The 24,638-nt window shown below is 43.4% G+C and overlaps 1 protein-coding gene across 1 annotated transcript in view; it reads right to left on the bottom strand.

The window, feature by feature from the left end:
• LOC143957207 (uncharacterized) overlaps window positions 1-24,638 on the bottom strand; it is a 441,673-nt gene that overhangs the window by 32,430 nt on the left and 384,605 nt on the right. The window contains exons 9-13 of the mRNA XM_077467351.1: window positions 19,746-19,843; window positions 16,580-16,691; window positions 14,030-14,121; window positions 12,544-12,643; window positions 5,078-6,345 (exon numbers count right to left, since the gene is read on the bottom strand). Coding sequence (XP_077323477.1) covers window positions 5,078-6,345; window positions 12,544-12,643; window positions 14,030-14,121; window positions 16,580-16,691; window positions 19,746-19,843 — 1,670 coding nt within the window. The remainder of the gene's footprint in view (window positions 1-5,077; window positions 6,346-12,543; window positions 12,644-14,029; window positions 14,122-16,579; window positions 16,692-19,745; window positions 19,844-24,638) is intronic.

Here is a 24,638-nt window from a genome sequence, read left to right on the forward strand (position 1 = left end):
TGTTAAAAACATGTCTCAACTATGGGGTTTTACTGCCTCCAAATTGCACATGTAAGCCCTTACTATCCTGAGCCCCTGATAAGGCTGCTTTCACATGGTTTACCTGCACCACGGATGAAGCGCAGTGCACCTGCCGCTTTCCTGCCAGTTAGCTGCACTTTTCCATAAGCGTCTATTATATTTTGCGGGCCTGGTGCAATTTAAAAGTGCACCAAATCTCCAGCATTCAGAAGTTTTGGTGCGCTTTCAGAAAGCACACCAAACCAGCAGGATAAAAGAAGTGCGCTTCCCTGGTTTGAGGTCGAGGGCCACATCAAAGGGCTCCGAGGGTTGAACACCCCTGTCCTAAAAGGTGCACATATAGCAGATATTAATTGTACCTACAGGTAAGCTTTATTATAAGCTTACCTGTAGGTACAAGTGACCAAGCAGAGTTTACTACTGCTTTAATGCCCACCTAGCCAGCATCACATACTCCCCTTTCCTTTGCCCCCATCACTCCGCTAAGCCACCTGTAATAGGCTCTGTAGGGTATTTATTTCCTTTTTTACTTACTAATATTTTATTTTTATTTTTTTTAGAAATATCTTTTATAATTCTATCTTTCTCACATCATAATTGTTTGTTCTACCTTACGAAATTCACGTCTATTAATTTTATTTCAGTCACTTGGTTTCTCATTTATTTTAAATTCATTTTATATATTGCACTAATAGATATTTCGCTGTTATTTATTCACTTCATTTGCATAAGCACATAGCACTTTTGTTTGCTTGGCCTGTTGCAGGTGACGGTGCTAAGCCTGTGTTTTCATGGTTATACTGCAGGCCACAGTTGGCTCTGCAGTGTGTTTACTTTTTTGATTAGTTTGACCACATTGATCTTATTTGTGTATCACGATTACACAAAGTCTATTTTTGGTTTAACAAGCACTATTATTCTTTGTGTGGTGTCCAGGTGAAGACACCCCTGTAGTGTGTTTATTAATTTTTAATTTTCTGGGTTTATTCTATTGTATGGTTGGCAATTTATATAAATATACAGTGCCTTGCGAAAGTATTCGGCCCCCTTGAACTTTTCAACCTTTTGCCACATTTCAGGCTTCAAACATAAAGATATAAAATTTGTATTTTTTGTGAAGAATCACCAACAAGTGGGACACAATTGTGAAGTGGAACGAAATCTATTGGATTTTTGAAACTTTTTTTAACTAATAAAAAAATGAAAAGTGGGGCGTGCAAAATTATTCGGCCCCCTTGCGTTAATACTTTGTAGAGCCACCTTTTGCTGCGATTACAGCTGCAAGTCGCTTGGGGTATGTCTCTATCAGTTTTGTACATCGAGAGACTGAAATTCTTGCCCATTCTTCCTTGCAAAACAGCTCGAGCTCAGTGAGGTTGGATGGAGGGCGTTTGTGAACAGCAGTTTTCAGCTCTTTCCACAGATTCTCGATTGGATTCAGGTCTGGACTTTGACTTGGCCATTCTAACACCTGGATACGTTTATTTGTGAACCATTCCTTTGTAGATTTTGCTGTATGTTTGGGATCATTGTCTTGTTGGAAGATAAATCTCCGTCCCAGTTTCAGGTCTTTTGCAGACTCCAACAGGTTTTCATCCAGAATGGTCCTGTATTTGGCTGCATCTTCCCCTCAATTTTAACCATCTTCCCTGTCCCTGCTGAAGAAAAGCAGGCCCAAACCATGATGCTGCCACCAGCATGTGTGACAGTGGGGATGGTGTGTTGAGGGTGATGAGCTGTGTTGCTTTTACCCCAAACATATCGTTTTGCATTGTGGGCAAAAAGTTTGATTTTGGTTTCATCTGACCAGAGCACCTTCTTCCACATGTTTGGTGTGTCTCCCAGGTGGCTTGTGGCAAACTTTAGACGAGACTTTTTATGGATATCTTTGAGAAATGGCTTTCTTCTTGCCACTCTTCCATAAAGGGCAGATTTGTGCAGTGTACGACTGATTGTTGTCCTATGGACAGACTCTCCCACCTCAGCTGTAGTTCTCTGCAGTTCATCCAGAGTGATCATGGGCCTCTTGGCTGCATCTCTGATCAGTCTTCTCCTTGTCTGAGCTGAAAGTTTAGAGGGACGGCCAGGTCTTGGTAGATTTGCAGTGGTCTGATACTCTTTCCATTTCAAAATGATCGCTTGCACAGTGCTCCTTGGGATGTTTAAAGCTTGGGAAATCTTTTTGTATCCAAATCCGGCTTTAAACTTCTCCACAACAGTATTACGGACCTGCCTGGTGTATTCCTTGGTCTTCATGATGCTCTCTGCGCTTTCAACAGAATCCTGAGACTATCACAGAGCAGGTGCATTTATACAGAGACTTGATTACACACAGGTGGATTCTATTTATCACCATCAGTCATTTAGGACAACAATGGATCATTCAGAGATCCTCGCTGAACTTCTGGAGTGAGTTTGCTGCACTGAAAGTAAAGGGGCCGAATAATTTTGCACGCACCACTTTTCAGTTTTTTATTTGCTAAAAAAGTTTAAAATATCCAATAGATTTCATTCCACTTCACAATTGTGTCCCACTTGTTGGTGATTCTTCACAAAAAATTAAAATGTTATATCTTTATGTTTGAAGCCTGAAATGTGGCAAAAGGTTGAAAAGTTCAAGGGGGCCGAATACTTTCGCAAGGCACTGTAACTATTATACCCATTCTAAGCTATAGGGCAGGGATCCTCAAACTACGGCCCTCCAGCTGTTGTGAAACTACACATCCCACGAGGCATTGTAAAACTCTGACATTCACAGACATGACTAGGCATGATGGGAATTGTAGTTCCTGAACAACTGGAGGGCCATAGTTTGAAGACCCATGCTATAGGGGAAGAGTTCTATATTGTGTTAGTGGATAATATATCCCAAATACCTCTCATACTATTCTTTAGATCTTCTTAGCTCTACATGACCTCCCCCCCCCCCCCCCCCTTCTCTTTTGAGTGAGAAACATAGGGAACCATCCCTTTCCGATTAATACCCCAAACTAGAACAGCGCGACACCAATTTACCCTCACGTTACAATTAAGTAGATATGGTTTGATCCATCTCGGTGAACGCAGCAGTTCCTCGATTTATCTTATAATAGTGGCAGCGCACGAATAACTACCCCTTTATTCTAAAGGAAGGTCTACCCTGTTTCCGGGAAAATAAGACCTAGTGTGATTGTCGGTGATGGCTGCAATATAAGCCCTACCCTGTTTCATTAAAAATAAGCCCTACCCTGAAAATAAGACCTACAAGGACTTTAACTAGGGCTTATTTGGGGGGTAGGGCTTATATTGCAGCCATCACCAATAATCACTCTAGGTCTTATTTTCGGGGGAAACAGGATACTTCAATGATGGTATCCCCAGTCTTCAGTTATGACGAATCATGAAAGGAACCCCAATGCAAGTTCTGAGTTGCTCAAATCTAAGTTTACACAGGGCTAAAGACTCTTTACTGCCCCCATGTGAAAGCACTAGGCCAATCATAGTGTATCAGTATGGACCGAGTCACATGCCCCTCTATACCTGGAAGTACTGTGCTTTCTTTGTCAGATGAATAGACTGTCAGGGAAGAGAAAGAAATCCATGTGCTGCTGGGGTAGGTGGCAATAAAGTGACTTTGATGCTAGTTTAAAAAATATTTAAAAAAGGAAGACTTTCCTGCTAAAGAATTAGTACCTACCCTCCCCACCACCCACTCTGCTGATCTCCACTGTGCGCAACAGCTACTCTGGCTGAAAAATCTTCCACCCCTGCAGGGCCGTATTTAATATTGATTGGACCCTGGGCATTAATTTTCTTATGCCCCCCCCCCATGCAGTTTCGCTCTCCACCTGCTCTGAGACATATAATAAGTAGCAACTAGACTCAAATTCAGTTTACAGAATCAGATCAGACAGCTATTGCAATTGGTTGCCAGTGGTTACAGTGTATCATTACCGCTCACTGACTGGTCGCCAAAGGCACAACACACATTACGGCTCACTGATTAGTTGCTAGAGGTAAAGCACATGATTTCTGCTTGTTGATTGGTTGCTAGAGATTACTGTGGATATGAACTCAGGGGGTCATTATATACATATCAGTGCCCCTGGCTGCCGCTATTTACATATGAATGCCACCGCTATTTACATATGAATGCCACCGCTATTTACATATGAATGGCATCACTATTTACATATGAATGCCACCGCTATTTACATGCAAATCATCTGTACACAGAGCTGAGCAGCATTAGTAGCAGCACTTCACACTGAGATATTGGGACACAGCACAGGACTAAAACCTCAAGGGACAAGGGAATTTAAACCAGGATATTTGGCAAGTATGAGGCAGCTGCATTGGGCCCCACAACAATGACAGGGCCCAGGGCAGCTGCCCCTTTTGCCCTGCCTTAAAAAAAAGCCCTGCACACCTGACACTTCCTGTTCAAGGTTCCCTCTGCGGGTCCCTATGTTATGCCACAACGCAGTAAAGACGCAGGGATCAGGAGAGGTAATTACAGCACCCAGCAGGGGACCAGGAATCTGATCCAGCCTGAAGTGTGTGCGATGCAGAAGTCAGCATAGTGGACAGCGGGGATCTTTTTCTTGGTCGACAGGAGGCTTAAACATTAACCTTGCTAGCAGCTACAGTGCACGACCCTTGCTCTCTGTGTAAAAGCAGTGGTCTCTCTGCAGAGGTCCAACGCTGCCCTCTGTGATGTCAGGGTCAGAGTTCTATGGTCTGCAGAGAACTTTTCTGAGAGGGTGTGTCGGACCTCAGCAGAGAGACCTCTGCTTCCCCACAGAAAGCAGGGCTCCTTTTCTGCAGCTGCTGGCAGGAGGACAGATTTTTCTACTTAGGCTGTGGCTGCTATAGAAAAAAAAAAAAAAATAATAACTAGTACACTGAAGATCTTTTGTTGTGTTTCACTTGAAATGTATTTTAGCGGATTTAAATCAAAGGTTCATTTGGAGTTTTCTTTTTATTCTGATTCCACATCCAAGTACACCTAAGCTTGCACGGCTTCCACATACTCCCACAGGAAGCGCTCGTCACTCATAATTACAGTTATTCCTTACAGTTGGGGTAAGAAAGGGGGATTGCCTGGATCCTGGGCGTGAACTCGTTTAGTATGCTTAACCAGATCTGATTTATCGGTAAAAGCCTTCCCGCAGTAGTAGCAGGAATGGGGCCGATCGCCAGTGTGAATCCTGTGATGTATGGTGAGGTAGGACCGATCAGTAAAACACTTCCCACATTCCAAACAGGCATATGGCTTCTCCCCAGTGTGAACTCGTTCGTGTCTGAGAAGTGACGACTTGCGGGAAAAACATTCACCGCACGCAGAACAGGAAAAAGGCTTTACCCCGGAATGAGTCTTCTGATGCGTGATAAGGTGGCCAATCTGGGTAAAACATTTACCGCATTCAGAGCACGAATAGGGCTTCTCGGCCGTGTGAGTCCTCTCATGGTTGGTGAGGTTCGACCTGTCGGCAAAGCACTTCCCGCACATGGAACAGGAAAACGGCTTCTCGCCCGTGTGAATTCTCTGGTGTCTAATAAGTTGGTACTTCCAAGAAAAACATTTCCCGCACACCAAACACGCGTATGGTTTCTCCCCCGTGTGAGAACTCTGATGTGAAATTAAGGTGTCCTTACGGGAAAAACACTCTCCACACTCGGAACAGGAAAAAGGCTTCTCGGATGTGTGGCTTCTCTCATGGGTGATCAGAGATGACCTTTCGGTGAAACACTTTCCACATTCCAGGCAAGAGTATGGCTTCTCGCCGGTGTGAACTTTTCCGTGCCGAAGGACGAACGATTTCTGGGAAAAACTCTTACTGCAAATGGCACACGAGTACGGCTTCTCTCCCGAATGAGTCCTCTGGTGCCTTACAAGATCTGACCGCTGCGTAAAACACTTCCCGCACTCTGAACATGAAAACGGCTTATCGCCGCTGTGCCTCGTTTGATGTCTCCGAAGGAAAGATTTTTGGGCAAAACACTTTCCGCACTCTGGACATGAATATGGCTTCTCCACCGGGTGCGTCCTTTGGTGCGAAATGAGTTCTACATGCTCTGCAAAGCATTCACCACACTCAGGACACTGGAAGTTTTCGCCCTCTTTATGGGCTGTAGGGTGGGCAATGGGGGGTGAGATGTCAGAAAAGCCCTCCTCACATGTAGAGGGATTGGAGGATGGATCTATACTGTGATGTAATGGGTGGATTTTTGGGGGATTGGATTTTTTTCCTGGATGACCTTCTGTGACATCATCATCTTCTATTTCACCATGTGGAGAGCCAATGGGATGTCTCCCTTTAGTGCACCTTTTGTATTGTCCATCTGAGGGAAAGAAGGCAAGACAAGTTATTTTTATCTTTTTTTTTTAAAACCAAATTGTGAATAATAATTCAGAATTCATGATTTCTTTGCCATTTTTCAGAGAATATGAAAGATAACGCAAAAACTTTTCTTTCAACCATGGTTAGTGTTTGGCTGAAGCCATTTATTATCGGTCAACTGTGTTTACTCTTTTTAAATCATAATGATAACAGAAACTATTAAAATTACATTGATCAAAAGTTTACATACCCCAGTTCTTAATACCGTGTATTGCCCTCTTTAACATCAATGACAGCTTGAAGTATTTTGTGGCATTTGTGGATGAGGCTCTTTATCTTCTCAGATGGTAAAGTTGCCCATTCCTCCTGGCATAAAGCCTCCAGTTCCTGTAAATTCTTGGGCTGTCTTGCATGAACGGCACGTTTTAAAATCTCCCCAGGGTGGCTCAATGATATTGAGGTCGGGAGACTGAGATGGCCACTCCAGAACCTTCACTTTATTCTGCTGTGGCCAATGACAGGTCGACTTGGCCTTGTGTTTTGGATTATTGTCATGTTGGAATGTCCAAGTACGTTCCATGTGCAGCTTCCTGGCTGATGAATGCAAATGTTCCTCCAGTATTTTTTGATAACATACTGCATTCATCTTGTCATCAATTTTTACCAAATTTCTTGTGCCTTTGTAGCTCACACATCTCCAAAACATCAGCAATCCACCTCCGTGTTTCACAGTAGGAATGGTGTACTTTTCATCGTAGGACTCCTCTCCAAATGTAGCGTTTATCGCTGTGGCCAAAAAGATAAATTTTGGTCTCATCACTCCAAATGACTTTGTGCCAGAAGGTTTGAGGCTTGTCTCTGTGCTGTTTGGTGTACTGTAAGTGGGATACTTTGTGGCATTTGCGTAGTAATGGCTTTCTTCTGGAGACTCGACCATGCATCCCATCTTTCTTCAAGTGCCTCCTTATTGTGCATCTTGAAACAGCCACACTACATGTTTTCAGAGAGTCCTGTATTTCACCTGAAGTTATTTGTGGAGTTTTCTTTGCATCCCGAATAATTTTCCTGGCAGTTGTGGATGAAATTTTAGTTGGTCTACCTAACCGTTGTTTGGTTTCAACAGAACCCCTCATTTTCCACTTCTTGATTAGAGTTTGAACACTGCTGATTGGCATTCTCAAATTCTTGGATATCTTTTTATATCCCTTTCCTGTTTGATACAGTTCAACTACCTTTTCCCGCAGATCCTTTGACAATTCTTTTGCTTTCCCCATGACTCAGACTCCAGAAACGTCAGTGCAGCACTGGATGAAAGATGTAAGGGTCTGTCAGGAGTCTGGAAACTCATTGACCTTTTATACACACACATTAATTACAAGCAAACAGATCACAGGTGAGAATGGTTACTTCTAATGGCCATTCAAACTCCTTTGTGTCAACTTGTATGCGTGTTATCAGGCCAAAATCACCAGGGTATGTAAACTTTAGATCAGGGTCATTTGGGTAGTTTCTGTTGTCATTATGATTTAAAAAAAAAGAGTAAACAGTTGATTGATAATAAATGGTTTCAGCCAAACACTAACTATGAGTGAAAGAAAAGTTTTTGTGTTCTCATTCATATTCTCTGAAAAATGGCCAAGAAATCATAAATTGTGCCAGGGTATGTAAACTTATGAGCACAACTGTATATAGACTCAATGGTTGTGTTTTACTACTCCTTCACACACGGCAAATCTACGAGTCCGCCGACTCACTGAAAACCATGCACTCCCTGTGTGGCTGATATCTTAGCAACTCTCAAGCAGGGAGCCAGGAATTGCATGTATGTCCTCCCTCTAATGCATTGGTGGTCAACTTGAAAATACCAGTGGGCCTCCATTGTGGCCCCCCAACAATTCCCCAGCAGTTCCCTATGGTCACACAATAGCAGCGTGTTTTTGTGCATTAGGCCTTGTTCACATTGGGCAGTTTAATCCGTGCCCCATGCAGGACTGTGTTTTACCGGCATGGGGATGCACAGGTCCCCTGACAACATTGGTCACAATGAAACGTGTAGGGCAGAGCCATTGGTGACACCATCACACCCGTCAGCTGAGTGCAATGGTCTTTGTAGGGGTTATCTCTCTGCTTTTCCTTGTGAGTACCCAATGGGTAAATGGCAGACCACGCCCCGGACTGAGTTATGCGAGTGTCCAGACAGTCAGCCTGCCAGTCTGCAGTGCCCAATCCCCTCTGCTTAGCAGTCATTAGTTGCTGAGACTGCTGGTTTCCCAGCAACCAGTGGAGTCACATGTGTGCCCTGCCCCCTGTATCAAGTTTCTCAGCCCAGCTCCTGCCCCCTGCAGCTCGTTTCTTCTGCCAGCTCCTGCCCCCTGCAGCTCGTTTCTTCTGCCAGCTCCTGCCCCCTCCAGCTCCTCCCATCTCCCACCCATGCCTGCCCAGCTACTGGACATATGCAGGTATGCCGTTAACTTGGATGGGATTGATAGATGCACTCTGATGGGCACATATGATGTAAAGGGGCACTCTGATAGTGACAGCAATAAAAGTGAAAAAATAAAATAAAATAAAAGGGAAAGTTAAAAAAAAAATATTTTTTTTTTTAAAGCGCCCCATCCCTCATGAACACATACGTAAGTCACGGCCACATATGTAAGAGATTTGATGAAGATTTTTAAGTACTGTAGCTTGTTGTCATTCCATCAGCGAATGCAATATTAAAGCGTGACATGTTAGGTATCTATTAATTCGGCGTAACATCATCTTTCACATTATACAAAAAAATTGGGCTAACTTTACTGTTATGTTTTTTTTTTTATTCATGAAAGTGTTTTTGCGTTTGAAAGACAGCTGCACAAATACAGTGTAACATAAAACATTGTAACAACTGCCATTTTATTCTCTAGGGTCTCTGCTAAAAATATATCTATCTCTATCTATCTCTCTCTCTCTCTCTCTCATATATATATACACACGGAGATTTTATATATATATATATAATGTTTGGGGGTTCTAAGCAATTTTCTAACAAAACATAACTTGTAAGCAACAAGTGTCAGAAAAAGGCCTGGCCTTGAAGAGGTGGGGGGGGGGACTCTGAATTGGGACACCTGATGCAAGTGGCACTCTGATTGGGACACCTGATGCAAGCGGCACTCTGATTGGGACACCTGATGCAAGCGGCACTCTGATTGGGACACCTGATGCAAGCGGCACTCTGATTGGGACACCTGATGCAAGCGGCACTCTGATTGGGACACCTGATGCAAGCGGCACTCTGATTGGGACACCTGATGCAAGCGGCACTCTGATTGGGACACCTGATGCAAGCGGCACTCTGATTGGGACACCTGATGCAACCGGCACTCTGATTGCATATGGGATCTTTCGTAAATCCAAAGAACTGATCACACCAGCGGCCACTTCTTTCACTCCGTGGCTATTTTCAAACCTGCATCCTGATTGGGACACCTGATGTCGTAACTGAAACTTGATAATAAATGATGTTGCCGTGCTATGGGAATTGTACATGTCTCAGTTTTTACATACAGTGACTACAATCTTTCTGAGTCAAACTTGACTGGACCTCCTTGAATTTTAATTCCATAGCCCCTGCTATACAGCATGGTTGACCTCTAATGATCTGGAGGTCCAAGAGTCCAGTAAGCAGTGTGTGCTACTGTTGGTGTTGGAAGGAATATCTTTAGCTTGGACTATGGCGCTTTACTTTACAAAGGATTTTGTTTATTCACTTTATGCATGTTTAAAATTTTATGTCCTCATTTTTATAGGGACCGTGCACCTTTTTTTTTGTATATTGGAGCACAGTTGAGTATACGGATGGCTTTTCCGTTTTATTTGTGATTTTCGTACTAAGTGCAGAGTCTTTTTTATATCATGCTCAGGTGTTCCGTGCATCCCCGTGCTGGTAATCCCATAGCTGTCAGTTGGGAGGGTGCACGAATGTTACATTGGGACCGGCCACTTTATCCATGCAGCTGCTGCATACCAAATGACAGCTATGGGACTGCGAGCATGGATTGTACGCAACACCTGTGCACCCCGTGCCTGTAAAACATGGCACTGCACGGGGGCACGGATTAAGACGCCCCATGTGAACAAGGCCTATACAGTATGTCACAAAAGTAAGTACACCCCTCACATTTTTTAAATATTTTATTATATCTTTTCATGTAACACTGAAGAAATGACACTTTGCTACAATGTAAAGTAGTGAGTGTACAGCTTGTATAACAGTGTACATTTGCTGTCCCCTCAAAATAACTCAACACACAGCCATTAATGTCTAAACTGCTGGCAACAAAAGGGAGTACACCCCTTAGTGAAAATGTCCAAATTGGGCCCAAAGTGTCCATATTTTGTGTGGCCACCATTATTTTCCAGCACTGCCTTAACCCTCTTGGACATGAAGATCACCAGAGCTTCACAGGTTGCCACTGGAGTCCTCTTTCACTCCTCCATGATGACATCACGGAGCTGGTGGATGTTAGAGACCTTGCGCTCCTCCACCTTCTGTTTGAGGATGCCCCACAGATGCTCAATAGGGTTTAGGTCTGGAGACATTCTTGGCCAGTCCATCACCTTTACCCTCAGCTTCTTTAGCAAGGCAGTGGTTGTCTTGGAGGTGTATTTGGGGTCGTTATGTTGGAATACTGCCCTGCGGCCCAGTCTCCGAGAGGAGGGGATCATGCTCTGCTTCAGTATGTCACAGTACATGTTGGCATTCACGGTTCCCTCAATGAACTGTAGCTCCCCAGTGCCGGCAGCACTCATGCAGCCCCAGACCATGACACTCCCACCACCATGCTTGACTGTAGGCAAGACACACTTGTCTTTGTACTCCTCACCTGATTGCTGCCACACACGCTTGTCACCATCTGACACCAAATAAGTTTATCTTGGTCTGATCAGACCACAGGACATGGTTCAAGTAATCCATGTCCTTAGTCTGCTTGTCTTCAGAAAATTGTTTGCGGGCTTTCTTGTTCGTATTTAGAAGAGGCTTCCTTCTGGGACGCCAATCATGCAAACCAATTTGATGCAGTGTGCAGGGTATGGTCTGAGCACTGACAGCTGACCCCCCCCCCCCCACCCCTTCAACCTCTGCAGCAATGCTGGCAGCACTCATACGTGTATTTCCCAAAGACAGCCTCTGGATATGATGCTGAGCATGTGCACTCAACTTCTTTGGTCGACCGAGGTCCTTTTCTGAGAAGTACCTGTCCTGTTAAACCGCTGTATGGTTTTAGCAACTGTGCTGCAGCTCAGTTTCAGGGTCTTGGCAATCTTCTTATAGCCTAGGCCATCTTTAGAGCAACAATTCTTATTTTCAGATCCTCAGAGAGTTTTTTGCCACGAGTTGCCATGTTGAACTTCCAGTGACCAGTATGTGAGAGTGAGAGCGATCACACCAAATTTAACACACCTGCTCCCCATTCACACCTGAGACCTTGTAACACTAATGAGTTACATGACACGGGGGAGGGAAAATGGCTAAATTGGGCCCAATTTGGACATTTTCACTTAGGGGTGTACTCACTTTTGTTGCCAGCGGTTTAGACATTAATAGCTGTGTGTTGAGTTATTTTGAGGGGACAGTAAATTTACACTGTTATACAAGCTGTACACTCACTACTTTACATTGTAGCAAAGTGTCATTTCTTCAGTGTTGTCACATGAAAAGATAGAATAAAATATTTACAAAAATGTGAGGGGTGTACTTTTGTGATATACTGTCGGTGCAATCTGTTGAATTATACAGCCCATTAAAAATGAATGGACTGCAATGCACTAATGCCTGAAAATGCCCTGCTGTGTTTTTTGCATCATACTGCACTGCGTACTGAAGAGAAAGCTGGAGTCATCATTGGTGTCAGCGGTGCAATAAATCCCCCCAGCAATGGTGCAATGGCAGTACTATTAAACCCTTCACCCCCAACATAGGTGGTCAGGGATAGTTCCATTCACCTCCCTCCTTCCCTAGTGCTCAGTAGTAGTGTTATTTAACCCTTTTCCCCCATTAGTGGTCATTGGCTGTGTTTTTATCCCCCCTGTCAACACCCCCACCACCACTGCATTGGTGATCAGTGCAGGATTTTTTTTTAACATCCCCTCCCCCAGCATTGGTTATTAGTGGCGACGTTTGTTTCACCCGCACAGATTTAATGTTTTTCCTCACCCGTTCCAATCTCTACAAGAATGTCCTTTTCTTTCCGCTGCTCATCCTCCTTCACATCTGTCTCCTCTTCTTTTACTTTAATACAAATGACTTTTTCCTCCTGTATAACACAGAATAAAGAATAAATGACAGGAAGTACGATGAAGTAGATGGTCCAGACCAACTAAACGCAGATATGCATCAGCATAAAAATATCCCTTTAACCAAAGAAATTTGGTGTTAAGCCGGCCATAGATGGATCGAATCTCGGTTGGTTCTGCAGGGACCGGCTCAGATTCATGCTATATATGGGCAAGCTGGTTGTACTGAAATTGATCCATCAATCGACTTCAGTACAACCAGCCTGTCAAATTGGTTATAATGTTTACATTCAGCAGCGCAAATTTTCACTACCCTGGCCACACAAGTGCATAGACTTCTATAGGGCTGTATGAAGTAGAAGGTGCAAAGCCAGCTACTCGTTCATCCAAGAATGATTATTTTATTAATGGAAGTAGAGTACAGCAGATACAAAGGTTTATGCATTTGGCCTATAGCCTTAATCTTAGCCATAGGTCTATGGTTATGATTAAGGCCATAGGTCGAAACGCGTAAGTCTTTGTATCTGCTGTACTCTACTTCCATTAATAAAATAATCATTCCTGGATGAAGGACTTGCCGGCTTTCCATCTTCTACTTCATGCCGTGTCTGGATGTTAGGAAGACACCACAGTTTAGGTCAGATCAGGGAAAAGGAAAAAAAAAAAGGATAAATGTAAGTATTTGGGAGATGTCCCACTACTTCTTCTTTAATGTTATCATTGACGACATGAACAGCAACAAAAACCTGACATCCAGCATATAGTATGCATATAATTGGGTGGATTTACTAAAGGCAAATAGACTGTGCACTTTGCACTCATTTTCCCCGGAGCTTAGTGAATGTGGTGAAGCTCTGCTGTTTTCCATCATCCAATCATGTGCAAGCAAAAATGCTGTTTTTTTTGTCTTGTACCGGATTGGGTATTCCTTACAGAGTGAAGCTTCGATAAGCTCTGGGGAAAATGTCATGTTAATAAATTTGCAAAGATTTCAAACAAACTTCTTTCACGTTGTCATTATGGGGTATTGTTTGTAGAATTTTGAGGAAAATAATGAATTTAATCCATTTTGAAATAAGGCTGCAACATAACAAAATGTGGAAAAAGTGAATACTTTCCGGATGCACTGTATTCTGAGCTGTGCATGCGCAGCTCAGTTTACATTCAGGCACACTTGCTGTGTGCCAGGATGGTTGCATTCCTACGCATGTGTGATGTAATCCTGCATTGGCCAATCAGCATGGCTGAAGACTGGCACCCAGAGGAAGCTGGGGACAAGATGCAGGCATCGGTGAGGGACCTTGTGGGTGTCAGACTGCTGGAACAGAGGTAAGTATCTTTGCCTTTAGTTAAGCTTTATTTGCACACAAAACAAACATGCATAACTTTCCCTACGTCCCATCTACCTGATCATCCTCTGATATCTCCTGATCTTCTTCTGTGGAATCCTGGGAATCCAGGGGACATCTATCTGGGGTATTTTTGTTGCTAGATCCATCTGTAGTGACATAAGGGTAAAATAATAACACTGTATTATGTATTGTAAGAAAATACATGCTGGGCTCTAAGGTGGTGTCATCTTTGAGACCCCAGAGACGTCTCATAGCTTTTATATTCATATCAGCAAAAAAAAAAAAAAAAATTAATTCGAACTGCTCAAGTATAAACTCTCCTGGATTACGATTAATGAGCGAATGTCAGCCATTTTGAAAGATAATATGTGGATGTTTGTGAAAGTTTGAAGGTCAAGTACCTGACTGGAGATCCACGATCCATACCCGATCACGGCAGTTTCAGGATGGTGGGATTCGGTGTGTGAGGTCATACCCTACTTTCCCTCTCCTCTTTCTCTCTTCTCTGTCTTTGCTCTTTTATTTCTTAGGTCTTCTCGCCTAGTCCCTCTAAACCTAGAAAAGCTACTACTAACTCAGAGGGAAAACCGGCTTCTGGGTGACGAGGGATGCGTCTTCCTTTTCCTAGAGGTATAGGTCCTCTTCCAGGAACATATACAGTTAAGGTCCTCTTTGTCAGGGCTGGCTTAGCTCTTCCTCCTCTGGGCGGGCTGCTCAGCTGTCGGCTAATTGCCAGCTCTCATTTCTCTCCACAGTTACCAGCTGTTTCTGATCATGCTCATCTGACCTGCCTACTTAAAGCTGTCCAGCTCACTTCACCTCTGCCTTCACCTTGGTCACATCACAAGAAACCATCTCCTGCGGTTCTGTTTAAAGACTGGCTTGCTGACATCCCTTCTGGCTCCTTATCCTGCTTGCTGTTGCTCTACTTGGATCCCTGACTTCTGGCCTTGCTGATTACCCGATCTGGTTATTGAACTCTGGCCTGGCTGACTACTCTATCCAGTTACTGGAATCTGGCTATGCTTTGACTACGCTTTTTCTATTTACCTTTTTATTTTTATTCAGTAAACAAGTGCGATTTAATTGTACGTCTGTCTCGGGCTGATTCATGGTTTCTGACACTCTTCCACAAAACAAGGGCATCTCCAAGCCAGTATGGTTTACGCTCCCAAGACCTCCTGCTCCCAAACTCCCTTGTCACCTCACCCCATGCTCGCCTTCAAGACTTCCCCAGAGCCTCTCCCATCCTCTAGAATTCTCTACCCCAATCTGTCCGATTTTATCCTACTTTATCCACTTTCAGACGATCCCTGAAAACTCATCTCTTCAGAGAAGCCTATCTGGTCCTCAACCAACAACGGTACATTTATCTTCTCAATCACCACGTCGCCTACAGTTATTACCTCTTGTATCTCTCGAACTTCCCTCTTATGCCCCGTACACACGGTTGGATTTTTCCAACGGAGAATGCTCGATGGGAGCTTTTTGTTGGAAATTCCGACCGTGTGTAGGATCTGACATTTTCTATCGGACATTTTCGTCACACAAAATTTGAGATCTGGTTCTCAAATTTTCAGACAACAAAATCGGAATCAAGCAGAAGAGCCACACTGGCTATTGAACTTAATTTTTCTTGACTCGCCGCATGTGTTGTACGTCACCGTGTTCTTGACGTTCGGAATTTCCGACAAGATTTGTGTGACTGTGTGTATGCAAGACAAGTTTGAGCCAACATCCATCGGAAAAAAATTAATGGATTTTGATGTTGGAATGTCCGATCGTGTGTATGGGGTGCTGGGCAGCGTGGCTCTCTCTCTGGCTTCCGCCCAGCACACTCCTCATTCTTTGTGCTGTAGAACTCTCTCCATCAGCTTTTTTCCAGGCTGCAGTCTCTCATCAATCTCTCTCTTGATCGAGCTGTAGCCTCCTCCCTATGGAAAATGGGGCCGCCAATCTTTGGGACTACATGTCCCATGATGCTCTCCTCTCCTAGTCTCCTTTGATTGACCCTCATTTATGGCCAATAGGGAAGGAACGGAGCGGGCAGGAAACCAGGTGAGAGCCGCCATCTCTTCTTCCTGACAGGAGAAAGGGGGGGTGGGGGCGAGCAGGGGAAACCTCTGATAGCCCGCAGCTTGCCTTTCTCCTGTCACAGCGATGCCAAGTTCTTGGAAAAGAGGCCGAAGTCACACTACACTGATGGGGGGAGGGGCCTTGACAGCACCTTGATGGTGCACCCCGCACCCCGATAGCGACGCAACCGTGCTGAATTTAAGATCCAATCCCTGATTCCGGGGGGGCACTGGACCCCCTTGCCCCTACCTACAGACGCCCATGCTGACAAGCTTGGCTGTGTAAAAGCCCCCACTATAAGGTCCCTACAAGGTACGAACCTAGCAGCTGCTCCCAGCCACCACAAGAGGGAGCTGCAGGGAAGACAAACTACAAATGTGTAGAACTCAACAAACGGGAAATCTGCCGAGTATGGCAAACCTGTGGATAATTTATAATTTATTAATATTTCTATAATCCACAGTGCTGAAAAGTGCAAGTTGGTGGATTTATATCCCATACGTCCAGTGTTTGGTGTTTATTACTCACCTGTGCTGATCTCTGGAGGACTTTCCTCCTCCTTAAAACGATCATCACCCCTCACATTCATCTCTTCTGCTTCTTCTTTCACTTCAACTTTGATGCTGTTAATATCTTCATCCTGCATGGCACAAAATAATACAACTGACACATTAAAGAATAATACACAGAACATTGGTTTAGTATAATACGGCTTTGTAAGAATCATCATAAAGAAAGGAGAGGTATTTTAGTTATGGCTGGAGCCCGGTGGTCTCAGTCACTTACACATGCGGGAGTATAAATACCTGAATTTGGCCTGGCAGTAGACATTTTCGTTTTCGTTTTGATTCGTTTTTTTGCTTTTATCGGAAATTCAGAAATTCTAAAATTTGGAAATTCGGGAATTTCAAAATTTCCATTTTTCGTATTTCCAAATTTAGAATTTTTGAATTTCCGAATTTAGAATTTCCAATTTTCAGATTTCCAAAATTCAGAATTTTCTAATTTTTCGGATTTCCGAATTTTCTAATTTTTGGAAATTCAGGAATTAAAAAATGTGAAAATCTGAAAATTTTGAAATCTGAAAAAAAAGAAAGAAAATCAGTTAAATTCAAAATAATAACCAACTATTAAATTATAGGTATTGGAATTTCCTTTCAGATTTGGCTATTAGTGAGCGTAACGAATACGAATTTATCCAAAGTTACGAATTATCTGAAATAACGAATGCCGCATTTAAACAAATGGAACGAAACAAATTAATAATAAATAATTAATAATAATAAAAGGGTTTTATTAATATTATTATTAGATCGTTACGTTCCATTTGTTTAGATATGGCATTCATTATTTCATATTTGTGACTTCGGATAAATTTGTATTCGTTATGCCGCGTACACACGGGCAGACTGTATGGCCTACTTAGTCCGCCGAAACACATTTCAGCGGACAGTCCGCTCGTGTGTGGGCTTCAGCGGACTTTTTCAGCGTGCAGTCCGGCGTACTAAGTATTTCGGAATTTCCGTAATTCTGTCCGTCATACTTTGGTTTCAGCGGACAATCCGCTCGTGAGTAGGCTAGTTCGACGGACTAAGAATGGCGCATGCTCAGAAAGGATTTACACGGCGGAAGGTTGCATTGCTGTGTATTGGACTTCCTATTTCTAGTCCCGTCGTACGTGCTGTACACGTCATCGCGCAAGCTTTCGACGGACTGTTTGTGCATCCGTGTGTGGTCAAGTCCGTTCATTCGAAAGTATGACGGACTGTCCGTCGGATTGTATGACGGACTAAGTAGGCCATACAGTCCGCCCGTGTGTACGCGGCTTTACGTTCACTAACAGCCAAATTTCAAAGGAAATTCCAATAACCTATAATTTAATAGTTAGTAATTTCGAATTAAACTGATTTTCTTTCTTTTTTTCAGATTTTGACTGAAGGGACATGCTGATAGGAGGAGACAACAGAGTGACAGAGAGATGAACTCAACAGCCTGCTTCCCTTTTTAACATCCAATCACAGGCTGGTATAATGTAAGGAAAATGGAAATTGAGAAGTCACACCACTGTTAAGAGGTCCAGGTACAACTTCATTCCAAAAAAAAGATGACAAGCCAAAGAGTATGCAACGCGTTTTGGAGGTTAAAAAAGCACCCTGTTCATCAAGGCTTGACTGAAAGCAATGTGGATGGACTAGAAGTGAAATGAACCTTTAATGTCATTTCTTCCACTGTAATTACAAGCACAGGCGTGGGTTTGGCAGTCAAGGCCCGTGCTTGTAATCACACAAGAAGACACTTCTCCATTTTATTCACATTGTTTTTAATAAAGGTCAAATCAAGCGATTGTTTTTGGACCCCCTGAAACCTGTTGGTACCTTTTGGATATACTTTTTGAATCGTCTCCTTGACCTTTATTGGAGTAAAGTTGTATCTGGGCCTCTAAGAAGCCGGGTGGCGCTGCAATTTAAAAATTTTCTTCCATTACACAACAAGCCAAGGAGACCGTGGAGATCCTCAGGGGTGTGGAAGCCACCTGCCCGGGAACCAGATCATTTACACCAACATCAATACTTTCAAGTGATTGTAAACCTCAGAAATATGAACAAAGCATATCCCTCTATAGTGTGTACTTGTCTCAATCCAGAGCACTAAGTGATGTTTCTGTCTGCTGCTTCATTCCTCAGCTATCTATATAAGTCACGCTTGACACGTTTTCCTGACACCAAGAGATAAAAGGTGACAGAGGAAGAATCTCTAGCACACAGCCAGTAACTGACATCCTCAGCTCTGTTTCTGTGTGCTGTGTGAAGGGGGGGGAGGGCAGAGACCCCAAAATTTGGCTGCAGCTAGGGGGCATCTAGGAACCCTTAACTACCGAGTTTGATGTTCGGGGGACCTATGGCTGCAAATGGGCACAGCGAGGCTGCAAATGGACATTGTTGACCCTCTTTTCCACTTACATTAGCTGCGCATTTCTCACCCTAGGCTTATACTCGAGTCAATAAGTTTTCCCAGTTTTTTGTGGTAAAATTAGGTGCCTCAGCTTATATTTGGGTTGGCTTATACTCGAGTATATACAGTAATCAGTAAACTTTGAATACATACAAAAGGCGGTACAGTGGTGTAGTGGTTAGCACTCTCACCTAGCAGTAAAATGGGTCGCTGGTTTGAATCCCAACCACGACACTACCTGCCTGGAGTTTGCATGTTCTCCCTGTGCCTGCGTGGGTTTCCTCCGGGTACTCCGGTTTCCTTCCCCACTCCAAAGACATGCTGGTAGATTAATTGGCTTTTGTCCAAAATTTACCCTAGTATATGAATGGGGACCTTGGATTGTGAGCTCCTTGAGGGTAGGGACTGATGTGAGTGTACAATGTACAGGGATAGGGACAATTGTAGACACTCACTCAGGTTGAACTGGATGGACTGGTGTCTTTTTTCAACCTTACTATGTAACTTTATGTAACTGTAAAATAGTTACAAGTCAAACGAAGAGTATAACAACTATTGCAGAATATATTTGAAGTCAAGCCTCCGAAGTCCCCGGGGAACTTCAAAACTGCATTGGTTAAAAGCAGATCTCCACGTGAAATGGAAATTGCCATTGTCATCAGGAGCAAGGATTGGTAGATGTGTGCAGATCAAATAAAGCTGAAGCACTATATTATTTGATAGGACCCTCAACTCAACGTACCGGATCCTCCTGAAGGATCTCCTGATGTTCCTGTGTGGAGTCCCGGGAATACAGAGGACGGGGACATCTCTCTGGGGGATTTCTGTTACTGGATCCATCTGTAGGAAACACACACACTGACTGAATACATTGTTTCTATGTCTTTATATCAGAGGATGTGTGTATCTAGGGGGATCCTCAATACTCTTCTCTCCTTTACAAAAAATTTAAGTCTTCTCTTACCCGGTGATGTGAGGGGTGGCCGGTTCATCAGGACGTCCTTCTACAGATCCTTGTGTCCTTCTACATAATCCTACCACTAGATGTATTTTTTTTTTACCTGCAACTGGGAGAAAAAAATTATTTTTAAGGATTCAAAGTCTACATATACATAAAGGATAAGAGACATAAATAATCCAAAGGCAAAAATGAGCTCTATGGAGATACAAGTAGAAAACAAGTAGGTTTTAGCTTTTAATATCCAATCAGTGAAAGACTTGTCTGATATCATACATATAAAAAAAAATCTGACTGTACAATTTCTAAACAATTCTGTTTAGGGCTCTTTTGTACTGGTGTGTTTTTGCCACACTAGAACGCACCTTTCCTTGGCAAGAAAAGCACATCAAAATGATTCCCCCCCCTAAAATCCTATGTAACTTTTCACATGGCTGTGCTTTTTAAATGCATCTTCCATTTTAAGTCAATGAAAAAGCACTATAAACACACCACGGGAGTGTTCTTGAGGTCAAATGACAATTTAAAAAAAAAAAGATGCCAGTTGCTAAGAAGCCAGCAGCTGCCGGTGTCCTTAACAACCAGTGAATAGCTGGTTTTGATCTGTTTCAGATTGAGAGGTGTTTAGGTCCTGGCTAAATATCAACATAAGTCAAGGGGCTTGCTGTATAGGACCCAGTCAGTCTATTGGCTCTGGGGAAGGTGTACCTGCCAAGCAGGTCCTTCTTATGGAAGCAGCGTGGGTTGGCACAGTTTTGTCTGGAAGCTGGTTTGTCTAGGTCGAGTGCTGTGGAGAAGAATTTGTTGATCCCGAGTTCAAATGCATCTCTCTCCTACTCTCTGCTGGTTGTTAAGGAGCTGCATGTGCCAGCTCCTTAACAACCAGCTATTCACTGGTTGGTAAGGAGGCCAACGGGTGCTGGCTCCTTAACGGCCAGCTATCCACTGGTTGTTAAGCATGCCTGTGGGTGATGGATCCTTAACAATCAACTTTTCACTGGTTGTTAAGATTGCCCATGGGTGCCGGGTCCTTAACAACCAGCTATTCACAGGTTGTTAAGTATGCCCGTGGGTGCTGGCTCATTAACAACCAACTACCCATTGGTTGTTAAGTATTCCCCCGTGTGCCGGCTCCTTGTCAACCAGCTATCCACTGGCTGTTAAGTATGCCCACGGATGCCGGCTCCTTAAGTAACACCAGTGGGTGCCAGCTCCTTAACAACCAGCTACTCACTAGATGTTACATATGCCCAGAGTTGCCAGCTCCATGACAACCAGCTATATAATGGTTGTTAAGGATGCCACGGGGGTCCGACTCCTTGAAAATTAGCTATTTAATGGTTAATAAGGATGCTGGCGTGTGTCAGCTCCTTAACAACCGGCTATCCACTGGTTGTTAAGTATGCCCACAGGTGCCAGCTTCTTGACAACCAGCTACTTAATGGTTCTTAAGGAACTCCGGTGGGTGCCCTGCTCCTTGACAACCAGCTTTTTAATGTACCAGCTCCTTGAAATCCAGCTATCCACTGGTTGTTAACCACATCAGCCCTGGAAAGGATTTACCCCCTTAATGACCAGGCCATGTTTTTTGCAATATGGCACTGCATTACATTTTTATTGACAATTTCGTCGTCGTATGACATTGTACCCAAACAAAATGTCTCCCCCCCCAACAAATAGAGCTTTATTTTGGTGGTATTTGATCACCTCTGCGGTTTTTATTTTTTGCGCTATAAACAAAAAAAGAGCGACAATTTAAAAAATTTGTATGCTATAAAGCATATCCGATAAGAATTTGTAAAAAAATACATTTCTTCCTCAATTTAGGCCAATTTGCATTCTGCTACATGTTTTTGGTTAAAAAAAATCCCAATTAGCGTATATTGATTGGTTTGCACAAAAGTAATCGCATCTACAAACTATGGGATAGATTTAGGGACAGGATTACGAATTGGACATTAAGTGACACTTTTTGGGGACTAGTGACACTAATACAGTGATCAGTGCTAAAAAAAAAAAAAAAAAATGCACTGACACAGTGTAAATGACACTGGCAGGGAAGGGGTTACCATCAGGGGCAATCAAAGGGTTAAATGTGTTCCCTATGCTCTCCCTCAGGTCCCATGTCACTGTGGCTGATGGTCACATGTGCTGTGACAATTATTATGGAGTCCCAGCTTTGGTCTGGCTTTTAGGTCATCGAGAGCACGAGAGATGGTGGGGGGGAGAGAGCACGCCATGCTGGGCGAAAATCATTTGCAGGTCGCACAGCAGATCCATATCACTATATTGGATGTCAGAGGGTAGAAGAAGACACTTCTGGGTGATGCAGCCATTTGATGATTGTAAGAAACAACAATAAATATTAATACAGTGATCAGGCATGTTGGTTGGACTGCCATTACAATATGTTATACTATGATAAGAGGATCATGATCATAATAGGATGTATAAACAATTTTAACAACAATCACTGTCCATTCACACACCACTGTCTGCCTTGTGTTTACATGGCAAGGTCACATGACCCCTACCCCCCACCCAGTCCATAGAGAATGCTGGGACCCCCTTCTCTCATAATAAAAAGACATTATTACCTCCTCCTCATTGGGCATACACTCCTCAGCCTCACACTCCTCCAGGAGGGTTCTGAATTATGATACTGTTACTGCTCCTTTACTCCTCTGGACTACAAAAACATGGCCGCCGTCCCCTCCTTGCACTGAGGACACTTCCTGCTCTCACACATCAGACGGTCGCCCCCTAGTGGATTCACCCTGAAATAGAGGGCTATGGATGTTTGGCCTCGTCTCTATGGCAACCAGCAAGCAGCCGTGGAACGCACACGGCAAGGGTGAGAGCCACAGAGCGGAAGTGGGAGGAGAATAGAGCTAACACTAGTCTGAGCTAGCTTAAAGAGGAAGTAAACCCTTCCAAACAACTTGGACCTATAGGTAAGCCTAGATTAAGGCTTACCTGTAGGTCCAAGCAATATCTCCTAAACCTATATGGTTTAGGAGATATTTGCCCGAAAATGGGCACCGCTGTCTACGGCGCATGCGCCGTAGACAGCGGCGCGCAGGCGCACTAAATGCGGCAAATCCAAGAATGGATTTGCCTAATTTGTCGACTCCCGTGCGCATGCGCGGGAGTGACGTCATCGCGGCTTCGCCGTATGGCAGCGGCGGAGCTGCGAGACGCGACTCCCGTGCGCATGCGCGGGAGTGACGTCATCGCGGTTGCGCCGCTGTGATTCGTCGGAGCTGCGAGACGCCACCAGCAACATGGATGCGGCGGACTACAGGGGACAGCGGCGACTTCGCTGGCTCCTGTGTCAGGTAAGTGACACATAATGAGCTACTATGCGATGCATAGTAGTCCATTATGCTTTACCTTTGCAGGGAAAAAAAGAGGAAGTAAACTCATCAGGGTTTACTTCCTCTTTAATAATTATGAGTGTATTACCAACTTCAGCTCTGGAAGGTTTACCCCCCCCCCCCCCCCCCTTCCTGACCAGGCCATTTTTTGCAATACGGCACTGCGTTGTTTTAACTGAAAAATGCGCCATTGCGCGATGCTGAACCCAAATCAAATTCATGTCCTTTTTCCCCCCCCACAAATAGAGCTTTCTTTTGGTGGTATTTGATCACCTCTGCAGTTTTTATTTTTTGCGCTATAAAAGAAAAGAAGACCGACAATAAAATTTTTATTTTATTTTATATATATATATATATAATATAATATAATGTAAAAATATAATATATATATATATACACACACATACACACACACACACACACATACATACACATATACATATATATACATATATATATATACTGTATATATATATATTACATTCTGTTATAATAAACATCTAACATAAAAATTTAAAAAATCTAATTTCTTCATTAATTTAGGCCAATATGTATTCTGCTCCATGTTTTTGGTAAAAAACAAAAAAACAAAACAAAATCACAATAAGCCTATATTGATTGGTTTGCACAAAAGCCATCGCGTCTACAAACTATGAGATAGATTTATGGAATTATTACTATTTTTTTTTTAATAGTAATGGTGGTGATCAGCAACTTATAACGGGACTGCGATATTGCGGCGGACAGATCAGACACTATGTGACACTTATTTGGGGACCAGTGACACTTATACAATGATCAGTGCTAAAAGTATGCACTGTCACTGTACTATGGTATTCTGCATACCTCGGTTGTAACGAGTAGTTATTTGCGGTACTGTTGCCTTTCTATCATCTCAAACCAGTCTGTCCATTCTCCTCTGACAACAACAGGGCATTTTCCTCCACACAACCGCCGCTCACTGGATATTTCTCTTTAATGGGACCTTTCTCTGTAAACCAGAGAGATGGTTGTGTGTGAAAATCCCAGTAGATCAGCGGTTTTTGATATACTCAGACCAGACCAAAGTCACTTAAATCCCCTTTCTTCCCCATTCTGATGCTCAGTTTGAACTTCAAGTCGTCTTCGCCACGTCTAGATGCCTAAATGCATTGAGTTGCTGCTATGTGATTGGCTGATTAGCAATTTGTGTTACCAAGCAACTGAACAGGTGTACCTAATAAAGTGACTGGTGAGTGTAATTAGATGATGTTTTAAAATAGTGTACAATAGTGATACATTAACCACTTACAGAGCGGAA

This window comes from Lithobates pipiens, unplaced genomic scaffold, assembly GCF_037356315.1.
Source record: "Lithobates pipiens isolate NorthernLeopardFrog02 unplaced genomic scaffold, aLitPip1_a1.2 Scaffold_51, whole genome shotgun sequence".
Classification (NCBI taxonomy): domain Eukaryota; kingdom Metazoa; phylum Chordata; class Amphibia; order Anura; family Ranidae; genus Lithobates; species Lithobates pipiens.